This window comes from Nycticebus coucang, chromosome 1 (genome assembly GCF_027406575.1).
Source record: "Nycticebus coucang isolate mNycCou1 chromosome 1, mNycCou1.pri, whole genome shotgun sequence".
Taxonomy (NCBI): domain Eukaryota; kingdom Metazoa; phylum Chordata; class Mammalia; order Primates; family Lorisidae; genus Nycticebus; species Nycticebus coucang.
The window spans coordinates 74087421-74113537 of NC_069780.1; the positions used below are offsets into that span (position 1 = coordinate 74087421).

Genomic DNA, 26117 nt, shown 5'->3' on the forward strand with positions numbered 1-26117 from the left:
TTAGGATGCTTGAAGGATATTTTTGCAAAATATAATATTCTGGGTTTTATATTTTCCCTTTAGCACTTTGACTATGTCATACCTCTCTCTCCTGGCCTGTAAGATTTCCACTGAGCAGTCTGCTGCCCGCCACACTGGAACTACTTTATATGTTATCTTTTTCTTTTTTCTTGCTTATCTTAACGCCTTTGCCTTATCATGAATTTTGGGAGCTTGATTATTAAATTCCTTGAGGTAGCCTTGTTTGGGTTAAATGTTTGGTGTTCTATAACCTTCCTGTACCTAAATATTGACATCTTTCTTTAGGTTTAGAGAGTTCTCTTTTTATCATTTCTTTGAATGAACTTTCTACCCCAATATCTCTATCTCCTCTTTAAAGTCTATTACACTTAGATTTTGTCTTTTTAGGTTATTTTCTAGATCTTACATGTGTGCTTTATTCTTTTTTCTGGCTATATTTTCAAATTGCCTGTCTTCAAGCTCAGTAAATTCCTTTTCTGCTTGGTCAATTCTGCTATTGAGAGATTCTGATGCATTTTTCAGTCAATTGAATTCTTAAGCTCTAGAATTTCTGCTTGGTTTCTTTCTTTTTTGTGTGTGTGTGATTTTTTTTGGTCAGGGCTGGGTTTGAACCCACCACCTCCGGCATATGGGACCGGCACCCTACTCCTTGAGCCACAGGCGCTGCCCTGCTTGGTTTCTTTGTTATTTCAATCTCTTTGTTAAACTTCTCTGATAGGCTTCTGAATTCCTTCTCTGTGTTGTCTTGAAGTTCAGGGAGCTTCTTTAAGACAGCTATTTTGAATCGTCTGAAAGGTCAACTGTTCCCATCACTGGGATTGGTCACTGGTACCTTGGTCATATCTTCCTGGATATTCTTGATGCTTTTCGATGTTCATCAATGTCTTGGCATTGAAGAGTTAGGTATTTATTTTAATCTTCACTGTTTGGGCTTGTTTGAACCTGTCCTTCTTGAGAAGGCTTCAGGACTCCAAAGGAATTGCATGCTGTGGTCTAAGTCTCTGGTCACTGCAGTCATATCAGCACTGGAGGTGCCCCAAGAGCAGTAATCCTGTGATGCTTGGAGACTTCTAGAAGTATGAGCTTGGGTAAGGTACAAAATAATTCCCTGGATTTCCAGGCAAAATCTCTCACGCTCTTCCTTCATTCTCTGTGCTGGGCTGCTCAAGTTGAGAGAGGAGTGATGGTGAGTATACCACTTGTGTCAGATCACACCTGAAGCCAGCTCTATCTTACCTAAAGCCAGTGGTGACTATTGCCTGGCAAACCTGGTTTTTATTCAAAGTCCAAGGGCTTTTTAGTAAACAGCTGATGAATCCTTCTAGGACTGGGTCCTTCCCTTCAGGACAGTATATTTCCAGGGTGGGTCCAGAAATGCCTTGTACGAAATAAGGCTTTGACTCAGGGAGTTCAAGAGTTTGCTTGGTACTTTATTTTACTGCAGCTAAGCTGGTACCCAAGTTGCAAACAAGTATTTTGAACCTTTCCCTTTCCTTTCCCCAAGTGGAAAGATGATTCCCTGAGTCATGCTGTCTGTAGTTGGGGGAGGGTGACACAGGCGTGGGCTTGGCCACCCTTGCTGGTGTCTTACTATGTCAGGCTTATCCCAAGTCCGCTGGCTCTGAGCCAGCACAGCCACAGAAACTGCCCAAGGAGGCAATTTGTGGCCAAATTGCCTTATGAATTTAGTTCAGGTCCCAGGCTGCTTTTTATAAGCCAGTAGTGGGGTAGCTGGAACTCAGGATTCAGGGATTGTTGGTGGGGGGGGGTGATGTTCCTCTGGCCAGGCTCATCAAAACATTCCCTCCATGGGCACGGGCAGAATACTGCCCCATGCTGCATTTCCCCATGGCAGGCCAGCCCTGGCTTTCAACACAAAATCCCAGAATCGCTTCACCGTCCCTTCCCCTGGGCATTCAGAGTCTCTCCTCACAGGGTGCGCTGCTGCCCTCTTGCCAGGCAGGGGCGGGGCACAGGCAGCCCACGACTGTCTTTCCTGCCCTCTTCAGTGCCTCCTTCCTTGTGATCACTCACCTGATTTTTGGTTCTTCTGAAAGTGTCTGCTTGCAAGCACAGTCGCTGAATTTGATGTTCATGTGGAGAAACAATCACTGGCAATTTCTATTTGGCCCTCTTGCTTCCAGATTCTCTAGTCGTAAATTAATACACTCTCCTGGGTGTCCCCACCCTTCTCAAGGAAGGGCAATCCCTACCTTTTACATGCTCAATTCAGGAACTTTCTCAATGTGTACGGGAGCATCACAGCCAAGTGCCCTGTTTTTCCAAGAACTTCCCTCTTCCCTTCCTCTGCTGAAATATCTGGAAGTGACTTTTACTCCAGTTCTATTTCTTTCACTATGATAGGTTGATAAAAGGGAAGAAATACTGTTTTATAAAAGGGGGAGGGAAAAAGGGAAGGGAATACCACTTGTTTAGGGGACTGTCTCCACCTTCTCTGTGCCCATATATGACTATTTCTTATAACTATTTCTCCTTAGGCCCCACTGTACACCTTCTGCTAGATTTCCTCTGCCTGGCTTCTGCTGGATGGTTAAGATGGTCTCCATACACTAATTTTATGCAAAACAAAGATAATTCCATTCTGTGGTACTTCTGCCCTTTGCAGACAAAGATTGGATGGCGTTCTGCTTCTGACATTGCTTTCCTTTATTCAGGAGTCTCAAACTCAACTGTCTCCAAGGGCAAGGTAAGAGTGTGGATAGCAGGTAGTGGTGGGATCTCTGCTCTGATAAACTGGGCAGCACAGGTGCCACCTCATGGGCAAGCTGCTCCTTCTGCCTGATGGACTAGGTGACCAGGCCTTGACCCTCTAGCTCTGAGATGGGGCCTGGGTTTTCACAGGCAAGGTCCAGTAGAAAAAAAATAAGGCACAGGAGGAGGATGCCTTTTCTTTTAAATTTATTTATTTTATTTATTTATTATTTTCTTTTTTTATTGTTGGGGATTCATTGAGGGTACAATAAGCCAGGTTACACTGATTGCAATTGTTAGGCAAAGTCCCTCTTGTAATCATGTCTTGCCCCCATAAAGTGTGACACACACCAAGGCCCCACCCCCCTCTGTCCCTTTAAAAAAAGGAAATCTCAGAAGGATGCTGGGCGTTCAGAGATAGGAAATGGGGTGATGTGTGTTGGAGTGGGGGTTAGAAAAGGAGAGAGAGATGGAAGGTAGGAGAAGGGACTTACCTCTCCTAGAGGGAGAGAAGGGAGGGAGAGGAGAAGAAAGAGAAGAGAGGAGAGGGGCAGACACTTCACAGAAGGAGAGCTGTATTTCACAGAATAGTTTCCCAGGGAGCCAAGGGGAAGGAAGATGTTCTAATTTGGAAAAAAAAATAAAATAAATCTTAATTTGAAAGCAGCAGAAATGGAGGTGAGTTGGGGACAGAAGGGGGGAAAGCAGAGAGAGCCTTGGGGAAGCTGCGACTCACCCTCCTTCCTCCAGCTGCTCTCATTGGAATGCCTGTCCCCCTTCCATCAGCACAGGGCCAGCCACAGAAGGTGCCTCTAGTGGCTCAGGATTATCAGCCACTCCCCGTGGGAGCGGCTGGGGGTTCCCATGTTGTAACTTTGACTACCCTGGGCCTCCCTGGGCTACTCTGAGCCCAGCCTCCACAATGGTGAGACGGACTGTGGAACACACGGCTCACTTCCAAGCCAGGCTTCAGAATGCGAGGTGCAGAGGGACCTCTCTGGCACCGAGAGCCCTCGCTGAGGACAAGGCCAGCCTACTTACCCAGCACTTAGAAACACGGAGGGACACCCCACAGACGTGACAAGAACTAACTGACAACAACTGAGCTGTCTACTTTCCTAAGGGGGCCATCACACAACCAGTGCTTGAGACACAGGATAGTGGGAGCTGAATTCACCTCCTCCCATCTCCACCCTCCCTGAAGTGGGGACTCAGGAACTCCACAGAGAGGCTTAGGGAGTGGCATGAAAGCTCACACTCTCTCCTACTCTTTCCAGCAGTCTCTACACCAAAATAATAAAAGATTCAGACGATGACTAACTGCTTGAGACAGTATAAACATGCCTTTAATACGCTTTAAATTTTAAAATATTAGCCAAGATATAAAAGCAAATGTAACACTCAGCCTTCATTCCAGAAATTGGAAAAAAAAAAAAATAATTACAGGCTTCAGAGGGAGTTTTAATCTGGGTATTGAATTGATAAGAAATTTGAATACGTGAAGCTATCTGTAGCAATATATGATAAGTTATTTCAAATACTGAATAATTAATCATTTAATATATATTTGAAAAGTTTTGAGTTTATAATAAGTTCTATGCTAATTTAAAGTATTAACTCATATCTTCACCCCAGTGTTTAATAAAACATAGGAAAGAATGTTTCTTTCATTATTTCCCAGTCCCACCTTTCTTCCCTCTCCAGTGATGCGAGGACTGGGGGATAAGATCTTCATGAACTCTCAGATCTGTTTCCCTGTTGAAGGCACACACAAATGATCAACTAGGAAAGTTTCATTCCTCTTTCATTCCTCACACATCCCTGTCTCATACTTCTTTTTCATAAACTTCATCCTCATAATGAGAAATGTAAATTTAGAAAGGTCTGCCCAGACTGATTAATAGATCATTTGGTTCATTTGTTCACTTATTCAGCCAATATTTATGGAGTCTCCCTACTATAATGGGGGCACAGTGTCAGGTGCTAGAAAGTCAAACACTAAGACAATGACTTTAAGGAGGATGGAGCAGTGAAATGGGGAGGGATGCAGACACCTAAAAAAAGAGCTGGTGATGCCAAGTGGGGGGGTAAACAGCCCAGGGTGGGAGAAACAGGGCAGGAGACGACACTCACACACTCCTCCCTCAAGTGAACGGCATCGCTGCTCCCGGACACAAAACGCCAGGTCACTGCCTTCGTGTCATGAAGGCCATGGAAGCCCAGGCCCTGAGAAGGTGTAGGGACGGGTTCAGAAGACGTGATGTGAAGATGTGGGCAGGCAGCGAGGCAGGCACAATTTGAGTTTTCTAGTCTCCATCTAGCTGGGATCACAAAAGCATCTTTCTTAGAGCCCCTTCTTTCCTTGGGATTCATGACGCAACACTCCTTCAACTTCTACCTCCCAAATGAGTTCAAAATCCGTATCTTCAGCTAGGATGCCACTTTATAGACCACTGTCTATTTCATATCTCATCATGGAGAATCTTTCAAAGATAATTAAAGCTGGCCTCAAGCTCCTCCACTGCCTGCTCTTCCAAACCCTGGACTTCTTCCCTGGTTCCCTGTCCCAGTGAGTGGGGGCACATCCTTCCTAGCACTGAAGACAGAGCCTTGAATGTCCTAGACACCTACTTCGTCCATGTCTCCACCACCTACTAATACCCAGCCACTCACAACTCCTCTCCATTTCACCTTACAGGGTCACCTGGATTTCCGTCTCAGCCTCCTGTCTGGGCTCCCACAATCTGCTCTGACTCACTCCTAGGCTATTTTCCATCCTGCATTCAGATGGATCTTTTCACAGTGTAAATCCGGAAATGTTATCCCACAATTCAGAACACTTCAACTGCTTTCCCATTTCTCTTTAAATAAAGAACCAAGTCCCTAAATCAGTTGTCAAAACCCATAGCCACCTGGCCTCTTGCTCCCCCACTTCTCGGAGCTCCTGAGCATTCACGGTGTTGTAGCCACACTGTCTCGCTCTCAGTTCACTGAAGGCCCTGCAATCTTCCCTGCCACTGGGCCTTTGCATAAGCTGGGCCATTAGCCTAGATCAACTTTCTTCTCTCCCATACTTCTTCACCAAGTTGGTAACAGCTTTATCATTACCAGGGAAATCTTTTCTGACTAGACCAATTCCACCCATTAACTGCTCTCTAAGCACCTTTCCTTTCAATACCTATCACAATTTTACTGACAGGACTCTGATTAATTTGTTTCCCCCATCAGACTGAATGTTCTATGGGATAGGGACTAGTTCTCTATTTTCCTCTCACTATTTTAAAACCACTGCTTAGAATACTGACAACAGTTAATAATATCCCTCAAATAAGTACAAGATGAAGCATGCATAGGCACTGGGCTATCCTCTGTAACCTAGTGATTTCCCTAAAAAATACAGGGTCTGTCATGGTATCCTGTGATAGAACTATTACACTGAGCTCTATGTATCTGTGTGGTTTGACCACAAGGCCTTCTAATGTTTCCAGTTGCCTCCCCAAAGTAGTATCCAGTATGTTCCCTTGAAAAATACACCTTTGCCCTGATTTTTCCATTGAGAGAAACCCTGTGGAAGTCTAGGTTGGGTAGGGTGAAAAGTTTTAAGAATAGAGAACAAAACTTTCACTCTAATAATTATAAATAACATCTAACTATTTATAATATTAGAAGGCAGTTACTTTTTGTTGTTTCCATTTTATTTGTACCTACATGTTCTAGAACAGAAAAAGGCACACAAAGCTTAAGTGGCCTTTTCTTTTCATAGTTACCTCTTATTTATTTCCAAACCCTTTAATGACATTAGTTTTCTTAGGCTTTGAATATAAGGTGAAGTTTCACTTGATAAAAAAGATTCTTATAATTCTGCACTTTGTTGGAATCCTTTCTACTCAGATGTTTGCACACAATTAAAATTTTTTTTTTTTTTTTTTGAGACAGAGTCTCACTGTGTCACCCTTGGTAGAGTGCTGTGGTGTCATAGCTCACAGCAACCTTAAACTCTTGGGCTTCAGGGATTCTCTTGCCTCAGCCTCCAAAGTAGCTGAGATTACAGGTGCCTGCCACAAGGTCCGGCTATTTTTTGGTTGCAGTTGTCATGTTGTTTAGCTGGCCCAGGCTGGGTTTAAACCCGCCACCCTTGGTGTATGTGGCTGGCGCTGTAACCACTGTGCTACAGGCGCCAAGCCCACGATTAAAAAATAATAGGAGACACCAGAAGCAAAGGCAACAAAAGAAACAAATAGATAAGTTTTATTTCATTAGAATTAAAAATGTGTATCAAAATGTACACCTTTTTTTTTTTTTTGAGACATAGTCTCACTCTGTTGCCCTGGGTAGAGTGGAATGGTGTCAAACATAGCTCACAGCAACATCAAACTCTTGGGCTCAAGTGATCCTCTTGCCTCAGCCTCCCAAGTAGCTACAGGTGACTGCCATAATAGCCAGATAGTTTTTTCTATTTTTAGTTGAGACAGAGTCTCACTCTTGCTCAGGCTGGCCTTGGACTCTTGAGCTCAAGCAAGCCACCCACCTTGGCCACCCTGAGTGCTAGAATTATAGGCATGAGCCACTGCATCCAGACCCTCAAAGTAGTTTCAAGAAAGTAAAAAGACAACCCATAGAGTGAGAGAAAATAATTACAAACCATATCTCTGATTAGGGTTTAATACCCAGAATTTAAAAAGAACATCTGCAACTCGAGTACAAAAAGACAATTAAAAAAATGGGCAAAAGACTTAAATGGACATTTCTACAAAGAAGACACGCAAGTGACCAAGAAGCCTATGAAAAGATGTCCAATATCATTAGTTACCAGGGAAAGGCAAACGAAAACCAGAACGAGATACTACTTCACACCTACTAGGGTGGCTGTTGAAACCAAAGTAAGAAGTCTTGGTGAGGTTATGAAGACATCAAAACCCTTGAGTATCGCTTGTGGGGTTGTGAAATGGAGTGACTGCTGTGGTAAACAGTTTGGTGGTTTCTCAAAAAGTTAAACATAGCATTACCATCTGCCTCAGCGATTTGACTCTGAGGTCACCCCAGAGCCAGAGTCTTGAAGAGCTATTTGAATATCCATGTTCAGAGCAGCGTTACTCACAATAGTCAAAGGTGGAGACAACCCAGTGCCCACCGAGTGACTGGATAGACAAAATGAGCTCAATTCTTTTTATTTGCTACAGTTATGTTTTATAAAATCACAGAAAACACTGAAGTAGCAAATAGGAACCATTCCTCTTAGGGAAAAGGAAGGATCATGGCCTTTTAGAGAATCTGGTATCAACATTTTCATCAATTGATGTATACCTAATCTTATTTTTTGTGTGTTTCTGTTTTAAAACATCTTATTTAATGCATATTGCCAATTCCTTGACACTAAACTCATAGCCAACTCATGCTTGGATGCAGCTTTCGCTCCAACACCCATTTTCCCTGTAGGGAACCTCATAGCCTTCCTCAGCTTATGAATACCAGATGGAATTTCAGTGCTCTGCTTGGGGGCTATTTTAAATGCAAAATTACCAACAAAGCCAAAAAATGCAAATAACTGGGTGCTAAGTAGAACATGCAAAGGATGCACGTTTGTGGTCCAAGAGCTGAAACCAGAAGGTACAGCAGCCTCTAGTCTGATCTCAGCTGGACCGTGTGCTCTGGGCCACTCATTTTTTGTTGCTCTGCACATGACTGTGAATGACCATGAATGTCCTGTGAGTATGAACTTTGGGGTTACAAATGAACGTAGCAGATAAAATTTGCAAATACAGAATCTGCAAAGAATAAGGACTGACTGCATATACATCCAATGGAATATTATTCTACCATAAAAAAGGTATGGAACTCTGACACATGGAACCACACAGATAAACACAGAAAACCTGAGGTTACATGAAACAAGGCCGACGCAAAAGGATAAATATTGTGTCATTCTACTTATTTCACAGATTAAAGATTCATAGGGATTTGGGGGGAGTTATTGTCCCCCAAATGGGTTCAGAGTTTCTGTTTGGGGTGCTGAAAAAATATTGGAGATGTTAGTGGTGATGGTTATACAGTATGAATGAAATTAATATCACTGAACCACACATTTAAAAATGGCAAATTTTGTGTTACAGGTTGTCCCCAAGTTAGAGTTACAAATATCTGACTTACGTATAGCTTGCACTTATGAACAGAAGTTATTACAGTAAGTTCTTAAGTTACAAACATCTGACCGATATATGACTTGCATTTACAATTGGAAGCTATTACAGATAATAAGTAAATGTACCTGTTCCAACTTAGATAATAAATTCAACTTAAGAACAAACCCACAGAAACAATCTCGTTCATAAGCTGGGGACTGTCTGTACATGCATTTTGACAAAAAAAAAGATGTACTAAATAAGATTAAATGAACTGTTTTAATCTTTTAAAAACCAAACTCAAATGTTGATACACTGTTGGCACTCACAGAGATTCTTATTTATTTACACTTCAGTTTAAAACAAGGATCTGCTTTAAAGTCTTTTCTTTTGGTCTATAGAATGTATTTAAAGACATTCGCTATTCAGGAATACCAGCTGATTACTGAGGCTACAAGTCAATCAAAATGTACGATTCAGTTGCTGGGCTTTACTTCATGCTTCTGATGACAATTTATACAGCACTGCAATGATTTGTTCTGACTAATTGCCAAAAGAAGGGTTACCTTGAGAATCAACAATTGATGTTCCTAATTTATCTTTGGAATAAAACTGTCTCTGTGATACATCACATCTGGGTGAACTGACGATTTCAGCGGGCACTACTGGGGTCCCTCAGCACTATGTACCTGCTTCTGATCGTTCACATTACTGTTCTTCCTTTTGTCACTGATGTATTTCTCATCTGCCTCCATCCCAACTGAAACCCCTATTTTCACATCTCTAGAGAGAGCCATCTGTTAGAATGGGGCTGTGGTTACTATCATAATTCGAATGTTCCCTTTTAAATGTTTCTTGACCCAAAATTACAAAGAAGCACTGCTGGACATCAACATCAATGAAATGTGCTAATGTGGAATGCAAACAGCCTTAAAATGTAAACTTAGAATAGGAAGGAATTCATGACCAAAGAAAAATCTATTACTTTTCTTTCAATATTTTAAACTAAAAATGTTTCACTACAGAATAAAATTGTACCTTCTTTTATGATGGCAAAGAAGGGTAATTATGATTGCCATGAAAACACACTGAGCAGCTATATACTGTTAACAAAAGAGCCATAATATGATGTGTAAAGACTGGCACTTTATACATTCACGTTTCCTAGAAATTAGATGGTCTTCCCAGCTGGAGTAGATATCAATAGACTGTTTTCTTCTATTAATCGTGACTATATCAGTCAAATTTCTAGAGCCAACTGGATCATCCTTCATGACAATTTCCATATACTATTATGTGGGATTTATATATGCTCACTGCTCACAGGTGTACAGTATAACGTCACAAAAGTTTTAAGTTCTCAAACATCTATACATTTTTAACTTAAAAAATGCCAGCATGAGTGGATTATTTCATAAACATATCTCTGTTTAGAAATTATTTTTTAAAAAACATAACGAATAACTGCAGTTTGTTTTATGAAGGCTAATTAATAGGTACTTACTCATTAAAGACTAGGTCTGGTGCAAAATAGAGAAATTGGCTGTTTGTATGTTTGTATGATCTCCAGCTCAAGGCAAATGATGACAGACACATCCAAGAATACTGGATTAGCGTAATTTGGTCCTCAAGAGGCAAGTTTTTAAATCCTGAAGAATAAAACAATCACAGCAAAACACTTAGCACGTAAATATATTCCAGGAAGAAGCTTCTTAAGTCGACCCCAAAGAGCCACCTTGCCATAATAACTCAAATCAATTCAATAGTCATTTATGAAACATCCACAGACCCGGTCCTAGTCCACATTTCATTTTAAATTTTCCCTTAATTCTTGACGAGGGTGAACTTCCAGGGCAAACCAAAAACTGGAGAGCTCAGTTAAGTTTCTGTGGATGATGCCTAAAAATCCCATTAGGCTGAAAGAATTTGTATTAACTTTTAAAATTTGCTTCATCCCACCTACAATGAATAACACTAAAGTGAAGTGTAGTTTAATACATAATAATAACTGCCAACACCTGCATACCTGTAATAATGGTGGAAGATTTTAGTTTTCATGAGTTTGTGGTGCTTTAAAAATATTATTCTTTGCTTCCTCTAGTGCGCCATAATACTAGACTTTGACAAAGTTCTGTAGTAGAACAAGCATCCTTGGTACTTGTCCTGTCTCTGACAGACTCCCTTTTGGGTCCTCAAGCCCTTCTTTTGTTCCTTTTTAACCCCTCTTTTCCTAAATAAATAGGCATCATGTTGTTTTTCCATCTGTGGAGTTTCATCTCTTCTTCAAAGAATCAGTCATCCCAGCTTTCCCCAGTCTTTTTTCCTGATGGCTGCTGGCTGACCATAGCTAATGTAAGATTAATGACTGTGACAATGTGATAAAAATTTTTAAAAAGTGATATTACTATAGATCAGGAGGACCTTCTTAATAAAATCCTATAAGACAAAAAATGACTACAATGAGAATTTCAAGCACAATTTAAATGGTGCTGGGATAAGGTGACATTTTTTAGACAGAGGAGTTTTCAGGGTCTCTTACAACTTACCTTGTAGGCCTTGGGATGGACTTGGTCTTTGCATAGATTAACACTGGTTATAAGCTGCTATAAATGGGCTCAATTTATGCTCTCATGAACAGAATGGATTTCATCTTATTGATATTTAGGGGATGAAATGTCCAACTTCAGTTATCAACATAAGAAATTCATCTGTTACTTTAACAACAGAATCTTTACATCTACATTCTCAGAAGAAATGAGCACATTAACTCGAGTTTCCCCATACACTTCAATAATACATCCATTTAAAAATTTGATAACAGGCTCTAATAGAAAGCCAACTCCAAGCGCACGGCTGGCTATGGCGAAGTCCGCTGCCTGACTTACAGTTCAGGATGCAGACAGTGAAGGGAAGGGCGGTCCTACCTGGAAGTACCTTTGCCCACTTCACGACTTGAATCATCTGTTTGCCCGCTAGGCGGTTGAGAGTGGAGAGCAGATTTTCAGCAGTATCTGGTTTTGAGCTATCATAGCCTGCGTACACAATTTCAGGTTCAATGTTTTCAAGGACCATAGCAGGGGAAGGCGTGAGTGCTCGTGAAATTGTGGAGAGCTGAGGGACCAGCGCGGTGTTGACCGAGGGCTCCTTTGCAGGAGCGATGTACGTGGTCCCCTCCTCAGGGCTCTGGGGTGGTGGAGGTGGCGGTGGTGGCTGCTGCTGTGGCTGTTCCTCGTGAATCCCTTTTAATTTTCCCAACTTCTTTGACTTTCGAGCTATCAAAAAAAAAAAAAATTAAACAAGAGCAAATAAAAATTTTGTTTGACATATACGATATGAGATAATTTATAATCAAATATTAACATTGGTTTAAGGATACTTTTCTTCCAGATGGGTCTTGGTATATCAATATCTTTTAAATATTCCATTCAGAGCAAATATACAAAGTCGACTTATCATTACTCTGAAGGGGAGGAAATTCTTCCCTCTTTTCATTTATTCTAAAATCTTCACTGCTTATCTCCTATATGGTAAGATACCACATAAGCTGTGTGGGAAGCCCAGCTAATATTTTCAGTGTAATCAAGCTTTCCCTTTTCTTCAACAAGTGCTCAGCCTAGTGAGGGAGGAGCTGAGAAGTATTCATGAAACTCTATTGCAGTGCAGATAGAGGTACCATGATAAAAATGAAAACAGCTAAAATGTACTGAATGTTTACTGATACCAGGCACCATTATAAATGCTTTGTATAAATTAACTAATAATTTTATGAGTAGGTGCTACTATGATTCTCATTTAAAAATAAGGAAATGTCGACCAGAGAGGTTAAGAAATCTAGTCAATGTCACACAGCCAGTATATATGAAATAAGAGTTCAGAGGAAGGCTAAGTTATTTCACATCCTAATAGGATGGCAGGTGAGAGAGACAGATGTAGAGATGGATATAGATAATTTGGAAGACAGATGAATGACAGAATAGATAAAAAAAAGAAAAGAAAGCTTAGAAGTACCAAATGTGCTTAGGTCTATGATAATAACCTACTTTACAACTGTAAGGTTTTCAATTCATTAAAAAATTCTTGAGGCAACAGACGCCTTCTACTTAAGCCTAACATATATGAGGAATTTACGGGACAAAACTTTAACATAAATTAGGGCTATGCTATACTAATTAACCTGACCGAAAAAATAATCATTCATGCTTACAACTATAGCCATTAATATTTATCATATTCATCATAGAAAAACTTAATTCAGATAAAAGATAAGCCATCATCCAACAACAGATATAGTAAATACTGGATTAGGTTAAAAAGAGGAGTAAGATATAATTTCTGTCTTTATGGAGTATAAGATTAAAAAGCAATTTTAGGGCTTGGCGCCTGTGGCTCAAGCAGCTAAGGCACCAGCCACATACACCTGAGCTGGCGGGTTCGAATCCAGCCAGGGCCCGCCAAACAACAATGGTGGCTGCAACCAAAAAATAGCTGGGCATTGTGGCGGGCGCCTGTAGTCCCAGCTACTTGGGAGGCTGAGACAGGAGACTCGCTTGAGCCCAGGAGTTGGAGGTTGCTGTGAGCTGTGATGCCACAGCACTACCCAGGGCGACAGGTTGAGGCTCTGTCTCAAAAAAAATAAAAATAAAAAAATAAAAAAAAAATTTAAAAATCTCAATAATTAATTTATAGAGTAGCTCTTTTAAGTGGAGGCAGAAAAATCTGACTTTCTGAATTTCGAGGAAAGCAGATGTATCCTATTCATGCGTGCGAATGGGGAGCCGCTGTTGAGGCGCTGCTCACTAGTGCTGAGCAGATTCTAGGTAACCAAGATACTTGTGATGAAAGAACAAGTGAACAAATGAAACAATGACCAGCAAAGTGCCCCGAATCTTAGACAAAGCAGGAGGAGAAAAAGAGAACCAAACACTTTGATAATCCAACAGGCTGGTTAACTGGGTACTCCGTAAGAGCTAAAAAAATCCTCAGTAGCATTAATCACTCGTTTGGGAAACTAGGCACTTGGAACTGCTTCTGTGTCACAAACTCTTTTCTGAGCCTCAACTGATTCATCCATAAAATGGGGATAATATCTCCCTCTCTTATCTCACAGAGGGCTAAATGGGTATGACAAAAACATTCTAGAAATTACTACTAACACCTGAAGTAGTATTTGCTGTCACTTCCATTCTTTCCCATAATTTTGTAAATATTAAAAATATTCTTGTACATTAAAATGTCCTCATCCTTTATAAGACTACATTTTATGATAAGCATAATTTAATTGACCAGAAACAGCCAAGGGCAGTATTTTCAAATTTTATTAAGTGATATTTGCTTGCAAATTAATGATAAAACTCTTTTTTGTTTCATGTTTTAGGTCTACAATGCTGTGTTTATTCTCATCGCTGATTTAGGGTCAATGCTATGGAACATCATGAAGAATGCTTAATATTTTCTCTAACTTTCCAATGGGGTCTCAAGATTCACAAAAGCCTGAAACATGGCCTGGGAAGATTTTGTGGGTTTGCTTGACTCATGAGGCTGACGTGCCCTGCTACATACCCTCCTGACAAACCCCTGGTGTGGTCTGACGATGGCTGCCAGCAAGGGTATCGTCCTTGCATCCCACTGTAAGATGATGAAATACACTTTCACAGCTTAAAGACTCTTTAATCTTAGAAATGGTAATCGGAAAAGCAGAAAGAGGGACAGAGGGAGGGGGGTGGGGCCTTGGTGTGTGTCACACTTTAGGGGGGCAAAACATGATTGCAAGAGGGACTTTGCCTAACAACTGCAATCAGTGTAACCTGGCTTATTGTACCCTCAATGAATCCCCAACAATAAAAAAACAAAAAAGAAATGGTAATCGGGTCATTTTTCCCCTCTAGAGTAGACTAAGAGACTTGATAGCTAAAAGAATATGGAATTATTTTCAATCACAACATTTCCCTAGACAGTGAGAATTCTGTCTTTGCAGAAATGCTTCACGCCATGTCTCAAAATTTTAGGTCTTGGCAAGTAAACATTAGAAAGGAATTATTGGGGGTTATATGAAAATAGGTATTTTTATACTCAGAGATCAAATATAATTACAGCCCACAAGACAGTGAGCAGGTTCTCTCCCCACTCACCTCCTGCCATTCTCTGTAACAGACCATGTCTCTCTCCACCCTCATACACGGGGCATCAGTCCCAACCAGTGGTCCCTTCTGTGTCCTCCTCCTCTGTCCCTCACCCTCTTTATCTGCCTGATTTCTCTTTGCCTTACTCCCGCCAGAGGACGAATACTCTGAGGGACAGGGGCACAACTTAGTGCTTTCTGTGTCATGAACCCCAAGGAAGCAATGTCATCTTTCTACAGGTTTAACTGGTTATGAGGCAAAGTGGCCTCCTTTAGACTAATAGGATAGAAGCATTCGGATGGTTCTCCAGGCAACACACACTAATCCGGGGTCCTAGGGGAAGGTGTTTTCATGAATGTTAGCTTCTCAGTTGCTTAGAAGAAAATGGCATTTTAATTGTGTATAAATGCTCCTAGAATGGTTAACAAGCTTGAAAACAGCTTGTTTTTAAAAGTGTCTCTAAAAAGTCTCAGATTAATCTATAGGATTTAAAAAATTCACGTGCATTATTGATTTTATTAGCATAGGAAGCACGCTAAGGCAAACACAAACCTAACCTTTGACCACTTTCAACGACATTCCCAATTAGTGGATCTCCACATATTACATTTTAATGTGTGTGAGCCAATCCATAGATATCTTCACCTGTATCTATAATAAATATAACTTTGTTGCAAATGTTGTAGAACACATTTATCAATTACTCAGCAAGTAAGTAATATCTACCCATTGTGGCAATGCAACAGTAACCAACAAGATCTGAGCCTGACTGGAGATTGTAGTCTTGGGAAGTTGAATCAATACATAATAATTAGGTTTATAAAGCAGGCTATGATAAGTTTGTGGGTAGTAACATTGATAATATATTTGGAGGAAAAGACAATGGCATTAAGAAGTTGTTTTTTTTTTTCTCCATGGGAGCTCACCCCCTTTCCATGGCTAATTCCCACCCTGTTCTGATTTGCTTTTAGTGCGATTCAGATTATAGGAGGGCCCACGTGGACCATGCTGCTTTCCTGTATGGGCATCACCCAAAGTCAAGTGCCCTTGACCCACCTAACAGGAAGGTCCTCAGACTAGCAGCCAGACAGAGTGGAGGCTCAGGGGAATCTAAAGAAGTCCAAATAGAGGTTCTCTGATCTTACAGAGAATAACACATTTCTGAATGATACTCTCCCATGACAGAACTATGACGCCTTCCTTGTTGGCTACAGATGGGACTTCGATAGGGGCAACCGTGTAGCTGCCTGTGATGTACTTCTGGACCTAAACACATGGTGAACTTGATTATTTTTATGGCATTTCTATTTTCTACAATTATATCCCTTTTCTCCACCTCTAATACTTAGCAAGTTTTTCCTTCCTATTTTTTTTTTTAATGCCAGTCAGACTCAGAAACGTGTGTACACATGAGGACACGTGTGGAGAGGGTTCCATCTCTGGCCAGAGTTTTAAAGGTGGTAGAACACGTTTTTGGAATTTGGAAAGGCTGGGGCCTGTGGTAAGCCAAGCAAGAACCTCAGAGGAAAAGGCAATTGAGAATGTCAGTGAAACAGCCTCCCAGGGATCCTTTCCGTGTGACAGAGAAAGCTTCAGGAGCTTTCTTCTGCTGAAATTTTGGCTGGGTTTGAACTGGAGTGGGTGGCCAGGGCTGAGGCTATGCTGTAATCACAAAGCTCCCTCTTGAACGTGCAGGAAGAATAGCAGACAGGCCGGAGCAGAGGTGGCCACATCTCCTGGACAGCGCTGGGCGGCTGGTGGGTTGATGCTGTGTGACAACTCCTACTTGGGCCCTGCCACTGTTGTGTAGCAGGCATCAGAAGGGAGCAAGAAAATAACAACTCTTCCACCCACAAAGCTCCGGCCAAAACATGCTTATGAAAGGAAAAAGATGGAAAAAGACAGTGTTGACTTATTCCACGGCAGAAGTTCAGTGCTCTAAGCCCAACAGCAGTTTCAAAAACTTAAGAGATATTTGCAAATCATAGTGAGCCTCTATTTTTTATTTCCACTGGGGTCAAGATAAAATATAAAGGGTTTATAAGACAGAAAAAGAGATTTAGATTAGACATTAGGAGAATTTCCTCCAAGCATTCTGGAATGTGTTATGGAGAGAGCTTGGAATGTACTGTGAGCAAGAACGTGGACTGTTCTTTTCTAAAAACTCTACAGCAACAGATAGGCAGTTATACAGCTTGCCTGAGAGTTCTGCCCTAAGGTAGAAAAAAAATGATTAAATGAGTTATTGAAATCCAGTGGCCCTACAATGTAAGTAAATAAGACCTTCCAGAGGACATTCCAGCCTTACATTGGTCTGAAAGAAGCCTGTCTGGGTTCACATTTTTCTAAAAAAACAGGAATAAATCCCTCATAAGTGCGGTAAGAGATAATTTTAGAAATACTTTTCCAAAATATGCACAAAAGGCAAATACTGTGATCTTGGAATGCATGCTTGAAAGAATGTTCAGCACCAGGGAGAAAAAGAAAAAAAAAAACCAAACAGACACCATCCTCTGCTCTTCTGTCTCTGCTTTATCCCCATACCACCCCACCTCCTTTTTAAAAGTAGTTTCACCATTAGGAAGTGAACTGTCTGCTCCTATATTTAAAGTAAGCTCTTAATGGGTATAGGCGATTGCACTAATGTACACAGCTATGATTTAACAATCAAAAAAAAAGACGAATAACGGCTGATCTTCCGGGAGGGAAGCTGAGAGGGACAGAGAGCCAAATAATCCCACTTTAATACCCTAAGCTATTTCCATTTTTGCTTCTAGATAATAATATAGAATTTCCAAACAACTGGCTGTAAGTAGCAAGGTGGGGCTTAACTTTAGTCTTCACGACCTTCTTAATTTGAAGGTAATATTTCCAGAAAATCATCTTTTCACAAGAACAAATTCATAATGTAATGACTTCATCACTAGTGATCCTGATGCAAAGTGTGCTCGGAAGCACTTGTTTTCTATACCTGAGATGTTTGATCTACAACAGTATTTAAAATGAAAATTTGCTTTTTAAAAAATGTTGTTAAAAGTCTTCTGTTTCTTTCATTTCTCCAAAACAATAAAACAATTCTAAGGCTAGTCTTAAATTTTTCCTTGATTTGATTATTTTTAACAATGACAGTGCTATATTCACTGTTTGTGGACATGGGAACAGTTTTGATTAAGTACAAATTATCTGACCACAAATGATTTCTCCTTTGCTAGTGACGATGACATGCTGTGGGTTTTCCAGTATCTCTCTCCCCCTACAGGTTAGATTCCAACATGATATTTTTCATGCTGCTGCTCTGTCATCAAATCCAACTGTGACCAGTTTGTTTCATCAATCATCCATGGGAGACGATTAAACCGAGAAGGGCTCCTAACCAGCCAACAGGTCTAGGGAAGAATCTAGGCATGAAGTCATTCTGAAATCTGTTCCCAGATCTTGCACTTACCTTGTGAGCTAGTAAAATCTGGTGTGTGATAAACGCAAAAATAAATAAATAAATAAATAAATAAATAAATAAAGTAAGCTCTTTAGTTCTTCCAATCCTGAGACTAGATAATTTTATTAGTGGGGAAAAAACACTAATTGAGAATCTATAGGTCAGGTAGTAAAACAGCACCTTTAGAAAATATCCTCCCGTTTAATTTTCCTGTGTTATCAACACGGTACAGGGTGGTATAGGGATTTGTGCAGAGCAACTCTGTACACAGGATGGTACTCCCAGTACTCCTAGCTACTGTGGCGATTAGCCTCAGAAGGAAACAATGGAAAACTATAAAAGAAAAACCTCATTACGTATGTGGGTGACACCTAATCAGGAGGTCAAAGGGAGTGAGAAGAGGATCTGGAGCCAAAATGGCTTTATAAATCATCTGTAAGGTTAGCACTGGGTCTCTGCTACTACAGGGATTAGGCTTTTACACAGGAGGCAGAGAACACTCTGTATCAATATACAAGGTGTTTTCTTTCATAATTCCCACAGTCAACTTCTTTATACTCTAGGGCTATTACTGACCCAGATAGTCCAGGATTTCTGCATTTGCTCCATGTTATGACACCTTCATTCTAATTGGAAAAGAAACTTAAGAAGGCAGAAATCAAACCAGTGTGTTTAAAAAACAGAACTGACTGGGGGAAGAATTTACTACTTCTGATTAAAAATAAAGTTCCAAAACTCCATTGCAACTGATAACTGAGTTCTTCAGACTAATATATAAATACAGGGTGGCCATAAAGTTCACATGCAACTGCCACCCTGTATATAAATCAAATTTATATTCTTCAGAAAATACAGAGTATTCTGGACCGACAAGATGGTGGCCGAGTAACAACTTCCTTGCAACTGGGCACAGTGAGTCTGGGGAGAGAAGACTTCAGACATCTCTGGCTGGTGGAATCTGCACAGAAACATCCCTTCAGGGACACAGGGAGTAAGCGTGAGACTTCTGGATCCCATGAGGAGGACAAAAGCTATGGAGAACTGGCAAGTGTTTGCATGTGTTCATTCAGTCTAATCCCGCTAGCAGCTGACTCATCGAAACCCTAGTCCAGAGGCATGGCAACTTAAAGAGCAAGAGGAAGTGAAAGGAAAATTAGGGCAAGAAAACAGATAAAAGGAAACACTCATAAGGAAGAATCAGCAGAAAAATCCTGGCAACATGAAAAACCAGTCCAGAGCAACCCCCAAAGGGACCATGAGGTAGCTACTGCAGAGGATTTTACCTATAAAGAAATGTTAGAAATGACAGAAGAGAATTTAGAATATAGATGCAGACTTCTCTAATGAAACTTTCCAAGAAAAAAGACAATGATCATCTACCTTTATTCTACTTAAACAGAATAATTTCGAGCCCAGAATTCTATATGCTGCTAAGTCAAGCTTTAAAATTGACAGGGAAATCAAATCATTTACTGATATACAAACACTGAGGAAATTGGCCACAAGACCAGCTCTACAGGAAATACTTCAACCTGTTCTACACACTGACCATCACAATGGATCAGCAGCAAAGTAAGAATTTAGAAATTAGAGGACAGAACCTAACTTCCACTTGAAACAGACCTTACTCAGTCTGAGCAATATGATATCCTATAGTACCATAATAACAGGGGACTTTAACAGTCCTCTTACAGAGCTGGACAGATCCTCTAAACAGAAATTAAACAAAGATGTACAGGACTTAAATGAGACCCTAGAACAACTGTGCTTGGTAGATGCCTATAGAACACTCCATCCCCAAATAAAGAATATACATTCTTCTCATCGTCCCATGGAATATTCTCCAAAATTGATCATATCCTAGGACACAAAACAAACTTCAACAGAATCAAAAGAATTGAAATTTTACCTTGTATCTTCTCAGACCACAAGGCACTAAAGGTGGAACTCAACTCCAACAAAAACCTTTAACCCCACACAAAGGCATGGAAATTAAACAACCTTCTGTTGAATGACAGTTGGATGCAAGAAGAAATAAAAGAGGCAATTATTAACTTCCTTGAGCATAACAACAATGAAGACACAAGCTACCAAAACCTGTGGGATACTGCAAAAGCAGTTTTGAGAGGAAAATTCATCGCTTTAGATGCCTACATTCAAAAAAAAGAAAGAGAGCGCATCAACAATCTCACAAGCCATCTTATGGAATTGGAAAAAGAAGAACAATCTAAGCCTAAATCCAGCAGAAGAAAAGAAATATCCAAAATTAAATCAGAGATCAATGAAATTGAAAACAAAAGAATCATTCAGAAAATCAATGAAACGAGCAGTTGGTTTTTTGAAAAAATAAATAAAAGAGATAAACCTTTGGCCAGACTAAATAGAAATAGAAAAGTAAAATCTCTAGTAACCTCAATCAGAAATGATAAAGGGGAAATTACAACTGATGCCACAGAGATACAAGAGATCATCTCTGAATACTACCAGAAACTCTATGCCCAGAAATCTGACAATGTGAAGGAAACAGGTCAATACTTGGAATCACACCCTCTCCCTAGACTTAGCCAGGAAAAAACAGAGCACCTGAACAGACCAATTTCAAGCACTGAGATCAAAGAAACAATAAAAAAATCTTCCAACCAAAAAATACCCTGGTCCCTATGGCTTCACACCAGAATTCTATCAAACCTTCAAGGAAGAGCTTATTCCTGTCCTGTAGAAATTATTCCAAAAAATTGAGGAGGAAGGAATCTTCCCCAACACATTCTACCAAACAAACATCACCCTGATACCAAAACCAGGAAAAGACCCAACTAAAAAAGAGAATTTCAGACCAATTTCACTAATTAATATAGATGCAAAAATTCTGAACAAAATGCTAGCCAATAGATTACATCTTATCATTAAAAAAGTCATATATCATGATCAAGTAGGTTTCATCCCAGAGATGCAAGGCTGGTTTAACATATTCAAGTCCATAAACATCCACTGTATTAACAAAAGCAAAAACAAAAACCATATGATCCTCTCAATAGATGCAGAAAAAGCATTTGATAAAATGCAGCATCCTTTTCTAATTAGAACACTGAAGAGTACAGGCATAGGTGGCACATTTCTAAAACTGATTGAAGCTATCTATGACAAACCCACAGCTAATATTTTACTGAATGGAGTAAAACTGAAAGCTTTTCCTCTTGGAACCAGACAAGGTTGTCCTCTGTCACCTTTACTATTCAATGTAGTGCTGGAAGTTCTAGCCAATACAATTAGGCAAGACAAGGAAATAAAGGGCATTCAAATGCGAGCACAGGAGGTCAAACTCTTCCTCTTTGCTGATGGTATGATCTTATACTTAGAGAACCCCAAAGACTCAACCACAAGATTCATGGAAATCATCAAAAAATACAGTAATGTCTCAGCATATAAAATCAATGTCCACAAGTCAGTAGCCTTTGCATATGCCAATAACAGTGAAGATGAGAGGCTAATTAAGGATACAACTCCCTTCACTATAGTTTCAGGACCTCTATAAAGAAAATTATGAAATCCTTAGAAAGGAACTAGCAGAGGATATTAACAAATGGAAGAGCATACCATGCTCATGGATGGGAAAAATGAACTAAATGTAGAATATAAATGTCTTAACACAATAACCAAGAAAATGGCAGGAAGGCTATGTTAACCAGTGTGATGAAAATATGTCAAATTGTATATAAAACCAGTGTTTGGTGCCCCATGATTGCATTAATGTACACAGCTATGATTTAATAATAACTAAAAAAGAATCAACATTGTTAAAATGTCTATACTTTCCAAAGCAATCTACCCATTCAATGCCATCTCTATTAAGATACCAACATCGTACTTTCAAGATTTGGAAAAAATGATTCTACGTTTCATATGGAACCAGAAAAAAATCCGTATAGCCAAGGCAGTTCTTAGTAATAAAAACAAAACTGGGGGCATCACCATGCCAGATTTTAGGCTGTACCACAAAGCCATAGTGGTCAAGACAGCATGGTACTGGCACAAAAATTGAGACACAGACATTTAGAATCAAACAGAAAACCAGGAAATGAAACTAACATCTTACAACCACCTCATCTTTGAGAGACCAAAAAAGAACATACCTTGGGGGAAAGACTCCGTGTTCAATAAATGGTGCTGGGAGAATTGGATATCCACATGTAAAAGACTGAAACTGGACCCACACCTTTCTCCACTCACAAACATTGATTCAAGATGGATAAAGGATTAAATTTAAGGCATGAAACAATAAAAATCCTCAAAGAAAGCATAGGAAAAACACTGGAAGATATTGGCCTGGATATTGGCCTGAAAAGACTTCATGAAGACGACTGCCATGGCAATTGCAACAACAAAAATAAACAAATGGGACTTCATTAAACTGAAAAGCTTCTGTACAGCTAAGGAGACAACAACCAAAGCAAAGAGACAACCTACACAATGGAAAAGGATATTTGCATATTTTCAATCAGACAAAAGTTTGATAACTAGGATCTATAGAGAACTCAAATTAATCCACGTGAAAAAAGCCAACAATCCCATATATCAATGGGCAAGAGACATGAATAGAATCTTCTCTAAGGAAGACAGATGAATGGCTAACAAACATATGAAAAAATGCTCATCATCCCTAATTATTAGAGAAATGCAAATCAAAACCACCCTGAGATACCATTTAACCCCAAGGAGAAAGGCTCGTATCACAAAACCTCAAAACTGCAGATGCTGGAGTAGGTGTGGAGAGAAGGGAACACTTTTACACTGCTGGTGGGATTGCAAACTAATACAACCTTTTTGGAAGGAAGTATGGAAAAACCTCAAAGAACTCAAGCTAGACCTCCCATTTGATCCTGCAATCCCATTACTGGGCATCTACCCAGAAGGAAAAAAACCCTTTTATCATAAGGACACTTGCATAAGACCATTTATTGCAGCTCAATTTGCAATTGCCAAAATGTTGAAACAGGCTAAATGCCCACCAACCCAGGAATGGATTAACAAGCTGTGGTATATGTACACCATGGAATACTATTCAGCCATTAAAAAAAAAATGGAGACTTTACAGCCTTTGTATTAACCTGGATAGAAATGGAAGACATTATTCTTAATAAAGCATCACAAGAATGGAGAAGCATGAATCCTATGTTCTCAATTTTGATATGAGGACAATTAATGACAATTAAGGTTATGGTAGGGGTAGGGGAAGGGGAGAGCAGACAGAGAAAGAAGGAGGGAGGAGCAGAGAGGAAGGGAAAGGAAGAGCAGAGAGAGGCAAGGGGGGGTGGGGTCTTGGTGTGTAACACACCTTTTGGGGGCAAGACACGATTGTAAGAGGGACTTTACCTAACAAATGCAATCAGTGAAACCTGGTTTCTTGTACCCTCAATGAATCCCCAACAATTAAAAAAGAAAAAAGAAGAAGAAAAGAAAAAAAAATACAGACTATTTATCTGCTTTTTAAATTCTTATTCTCTGGGAACAACTATGTCGAAGATTGATATATGTATGTATGAAAAACAAAACAAAAACACAAAAAAGTGAAAAAGAAAACCTCTAAGTAGTTTTGTAAGACATTTAAAATAAGAAAAATGACCACTATGATAGCTATGGTCACTTGGCAAAAGGCCCTTCCCTCACTTAATTCCTTAACAGCTGCAAGGGCTGCCTTCTTGGCGTATGTTTCAGCAGAGAATTTATTACATGAAACACGATATCATTGGATATGCAAAGTAAATAGACTCATTAAGAATGTTTTATGAAGAAACACTACTGTTCGAACAAGGTCACAGGGATGACTAAAGTATGAGAGGGAGGCAGTGCTGAAAACACATTGCAGTGCCCTGCATAGTTTACTGTGTCTTCCCAGTTCTCGTGCCATCCTCAAAAGGCGCGGGCTAACAAGAACTACTCAGGAGCTAGAGCACACACTGTTTCAAACAAACAAACAAACAAACACCCCAGAACCCAGCAGAGTGGGCCCTGTATGCAACCTCCTCAAACTGGCACGTCAACTCAAGCTGGATGTTAGGTAAATATGACATATAAAAATAAGAGTATACCAAGCAGATATATGAGGGAGGTGTTTCCACTAGATAATGGTATTTTCCTTTACAAAATTCTGAGTAGAACATTCCTTCGATAAACACTCAAAGAACATTTAAAATGTAATGCATGTACTTGTTTGTACATCACTTTTTAGGCATGTTCCACGCTTAGCAGGGGAACACATCTTGGTCCCTAGATTATATCTAGTGATTTTACAACTTAGAATTATGTGAGTCTTCTAAGGCAAGCAAGGAATTTGCCTAAATTCAATTTCAAAATTAAAAAAAAAATGATTAATGTATAATTTGTGTATACAGAAACAAAAACTATTAATGAGGAATGGAAAAATATACATACTAGAAGAACAATTTTACCTCCAGTACTAATTTTCTTCAAGATAGTTCTCTATGCTTAGTTCAATACTCTGTAAGATAATTACTCATAGCTACAGCATTATAATTTTAATTAAATTTTAAGGACTATTACTTAGCAGCATATGAGGTCAGACCATTAAGTTTGTAAACTCATCCTAGAAAAAGCACTACATACCTCAGTGCTGAGTATTACTATGGCCACCTCTAGGTACCCCTTGGGAAGCTATGCATACCAGCGTCATCTATGATAAGCTCCCGAACTTAATTGTATGACCTCATATTTTTATTTAAAAATCACCTTAATTTTAATTATTAGTAATCCTCTACATTACTTATATGAAAACTAAACTCAGTTTTATGCAATACTACCAATGTTGACATTGGCACTGAATGATTAAAAATAATTCAACTTGCTTAGTAAGAGAAAGAACTGAAAAACTACATAAACAGAAAATAACAACCCTGTGAACTGATACAAAAAATATATTTTCCCCTATTCTTTTATTTATTTTTTTTGAGACAGAGTCTCACTATGTTGCCCTTGGTAGATTGCAGTGGCATCACAGCTCACAGCAACCTCCAACATCTTGACTTAAGTGATTCTCTTGCCTCAGCCTCCCAACTAGCTTGGGACTACAGGCGCCTGCTACAATGCCTGGCTATTTTTTTTGTTGCAGTTGTCATTGTTGTTTAGTTGGCCCGGGCCAGGTTCGAACCCGCCAGCCCTGGTGCATGTAGCTGGCACCCTCACCACTGAGTATGGGTGCCAAGCCATTTTCCCCTATTAGTATTAACATAGAAAATAGTCTGTATTTCTGAGTACTATCACTCTGTTCTTAAAGGACATCTTATAAACATAAGACAGAGCTGAACAGAGTATTTTAAAAATCTTCATGTTAGAAGCTAACACCAATATAAAAAAAGGATGAGAATCGTACATATTAATAAGTTAGCAGGATGCCACTCAAGTTGGGGGCATAAATTAAATAGGCCTGAGGAAAGAGAAAACAAATGTTAATGTTTATAGCTTTTATCCATTTTAAATAAACACTACTCCACATTTTATTCCATTGCCTTTATCAAAATGAGTCTAAATTAAGAATTAAAAGTAGCCAATGATGCATGCGTGCACTTGGTAAAAAAAAAAGTTATTTTTCTAGGCTGGGATCTCTTCAGGATACAGGCTGAATTAGTCTGGAAACTCCCAGATAAAGCAAAGCCAAACCAAATGGACTTTTCTGAATAAGTGATTCTCTTGCAGTTG

At 39.7% G+C, this 26117-nt stretch overlaps 1 protein-coding gene across 1 annotated transcript in view; it reads right to left on the reverse strand.

Annotated features, from left to right (window-relative positions):
• The window catches only part of NR3C2 (nuclear receptor subfamily 3 group C member 2), a 365145-nt gene that overhangs the window by 51671 nt on the left and 287357 nt on the right, over positions 1-26117 (reverse strand). The window contains exons 5-6 of the mRNA XM_053582461.1: positions 11777-12124; positions 10357-10501 (exon numbers count right to left, since the gene is read on the reverse strand). Coding sequence (XP_053438436.1) covers positions 10357-10501; positions 11777-12124 — 493 coding nt within the window. The remainder of the gene's footprint in view (positions 1-10356; positions 10502-11776; positions 12125-26117) is intronic.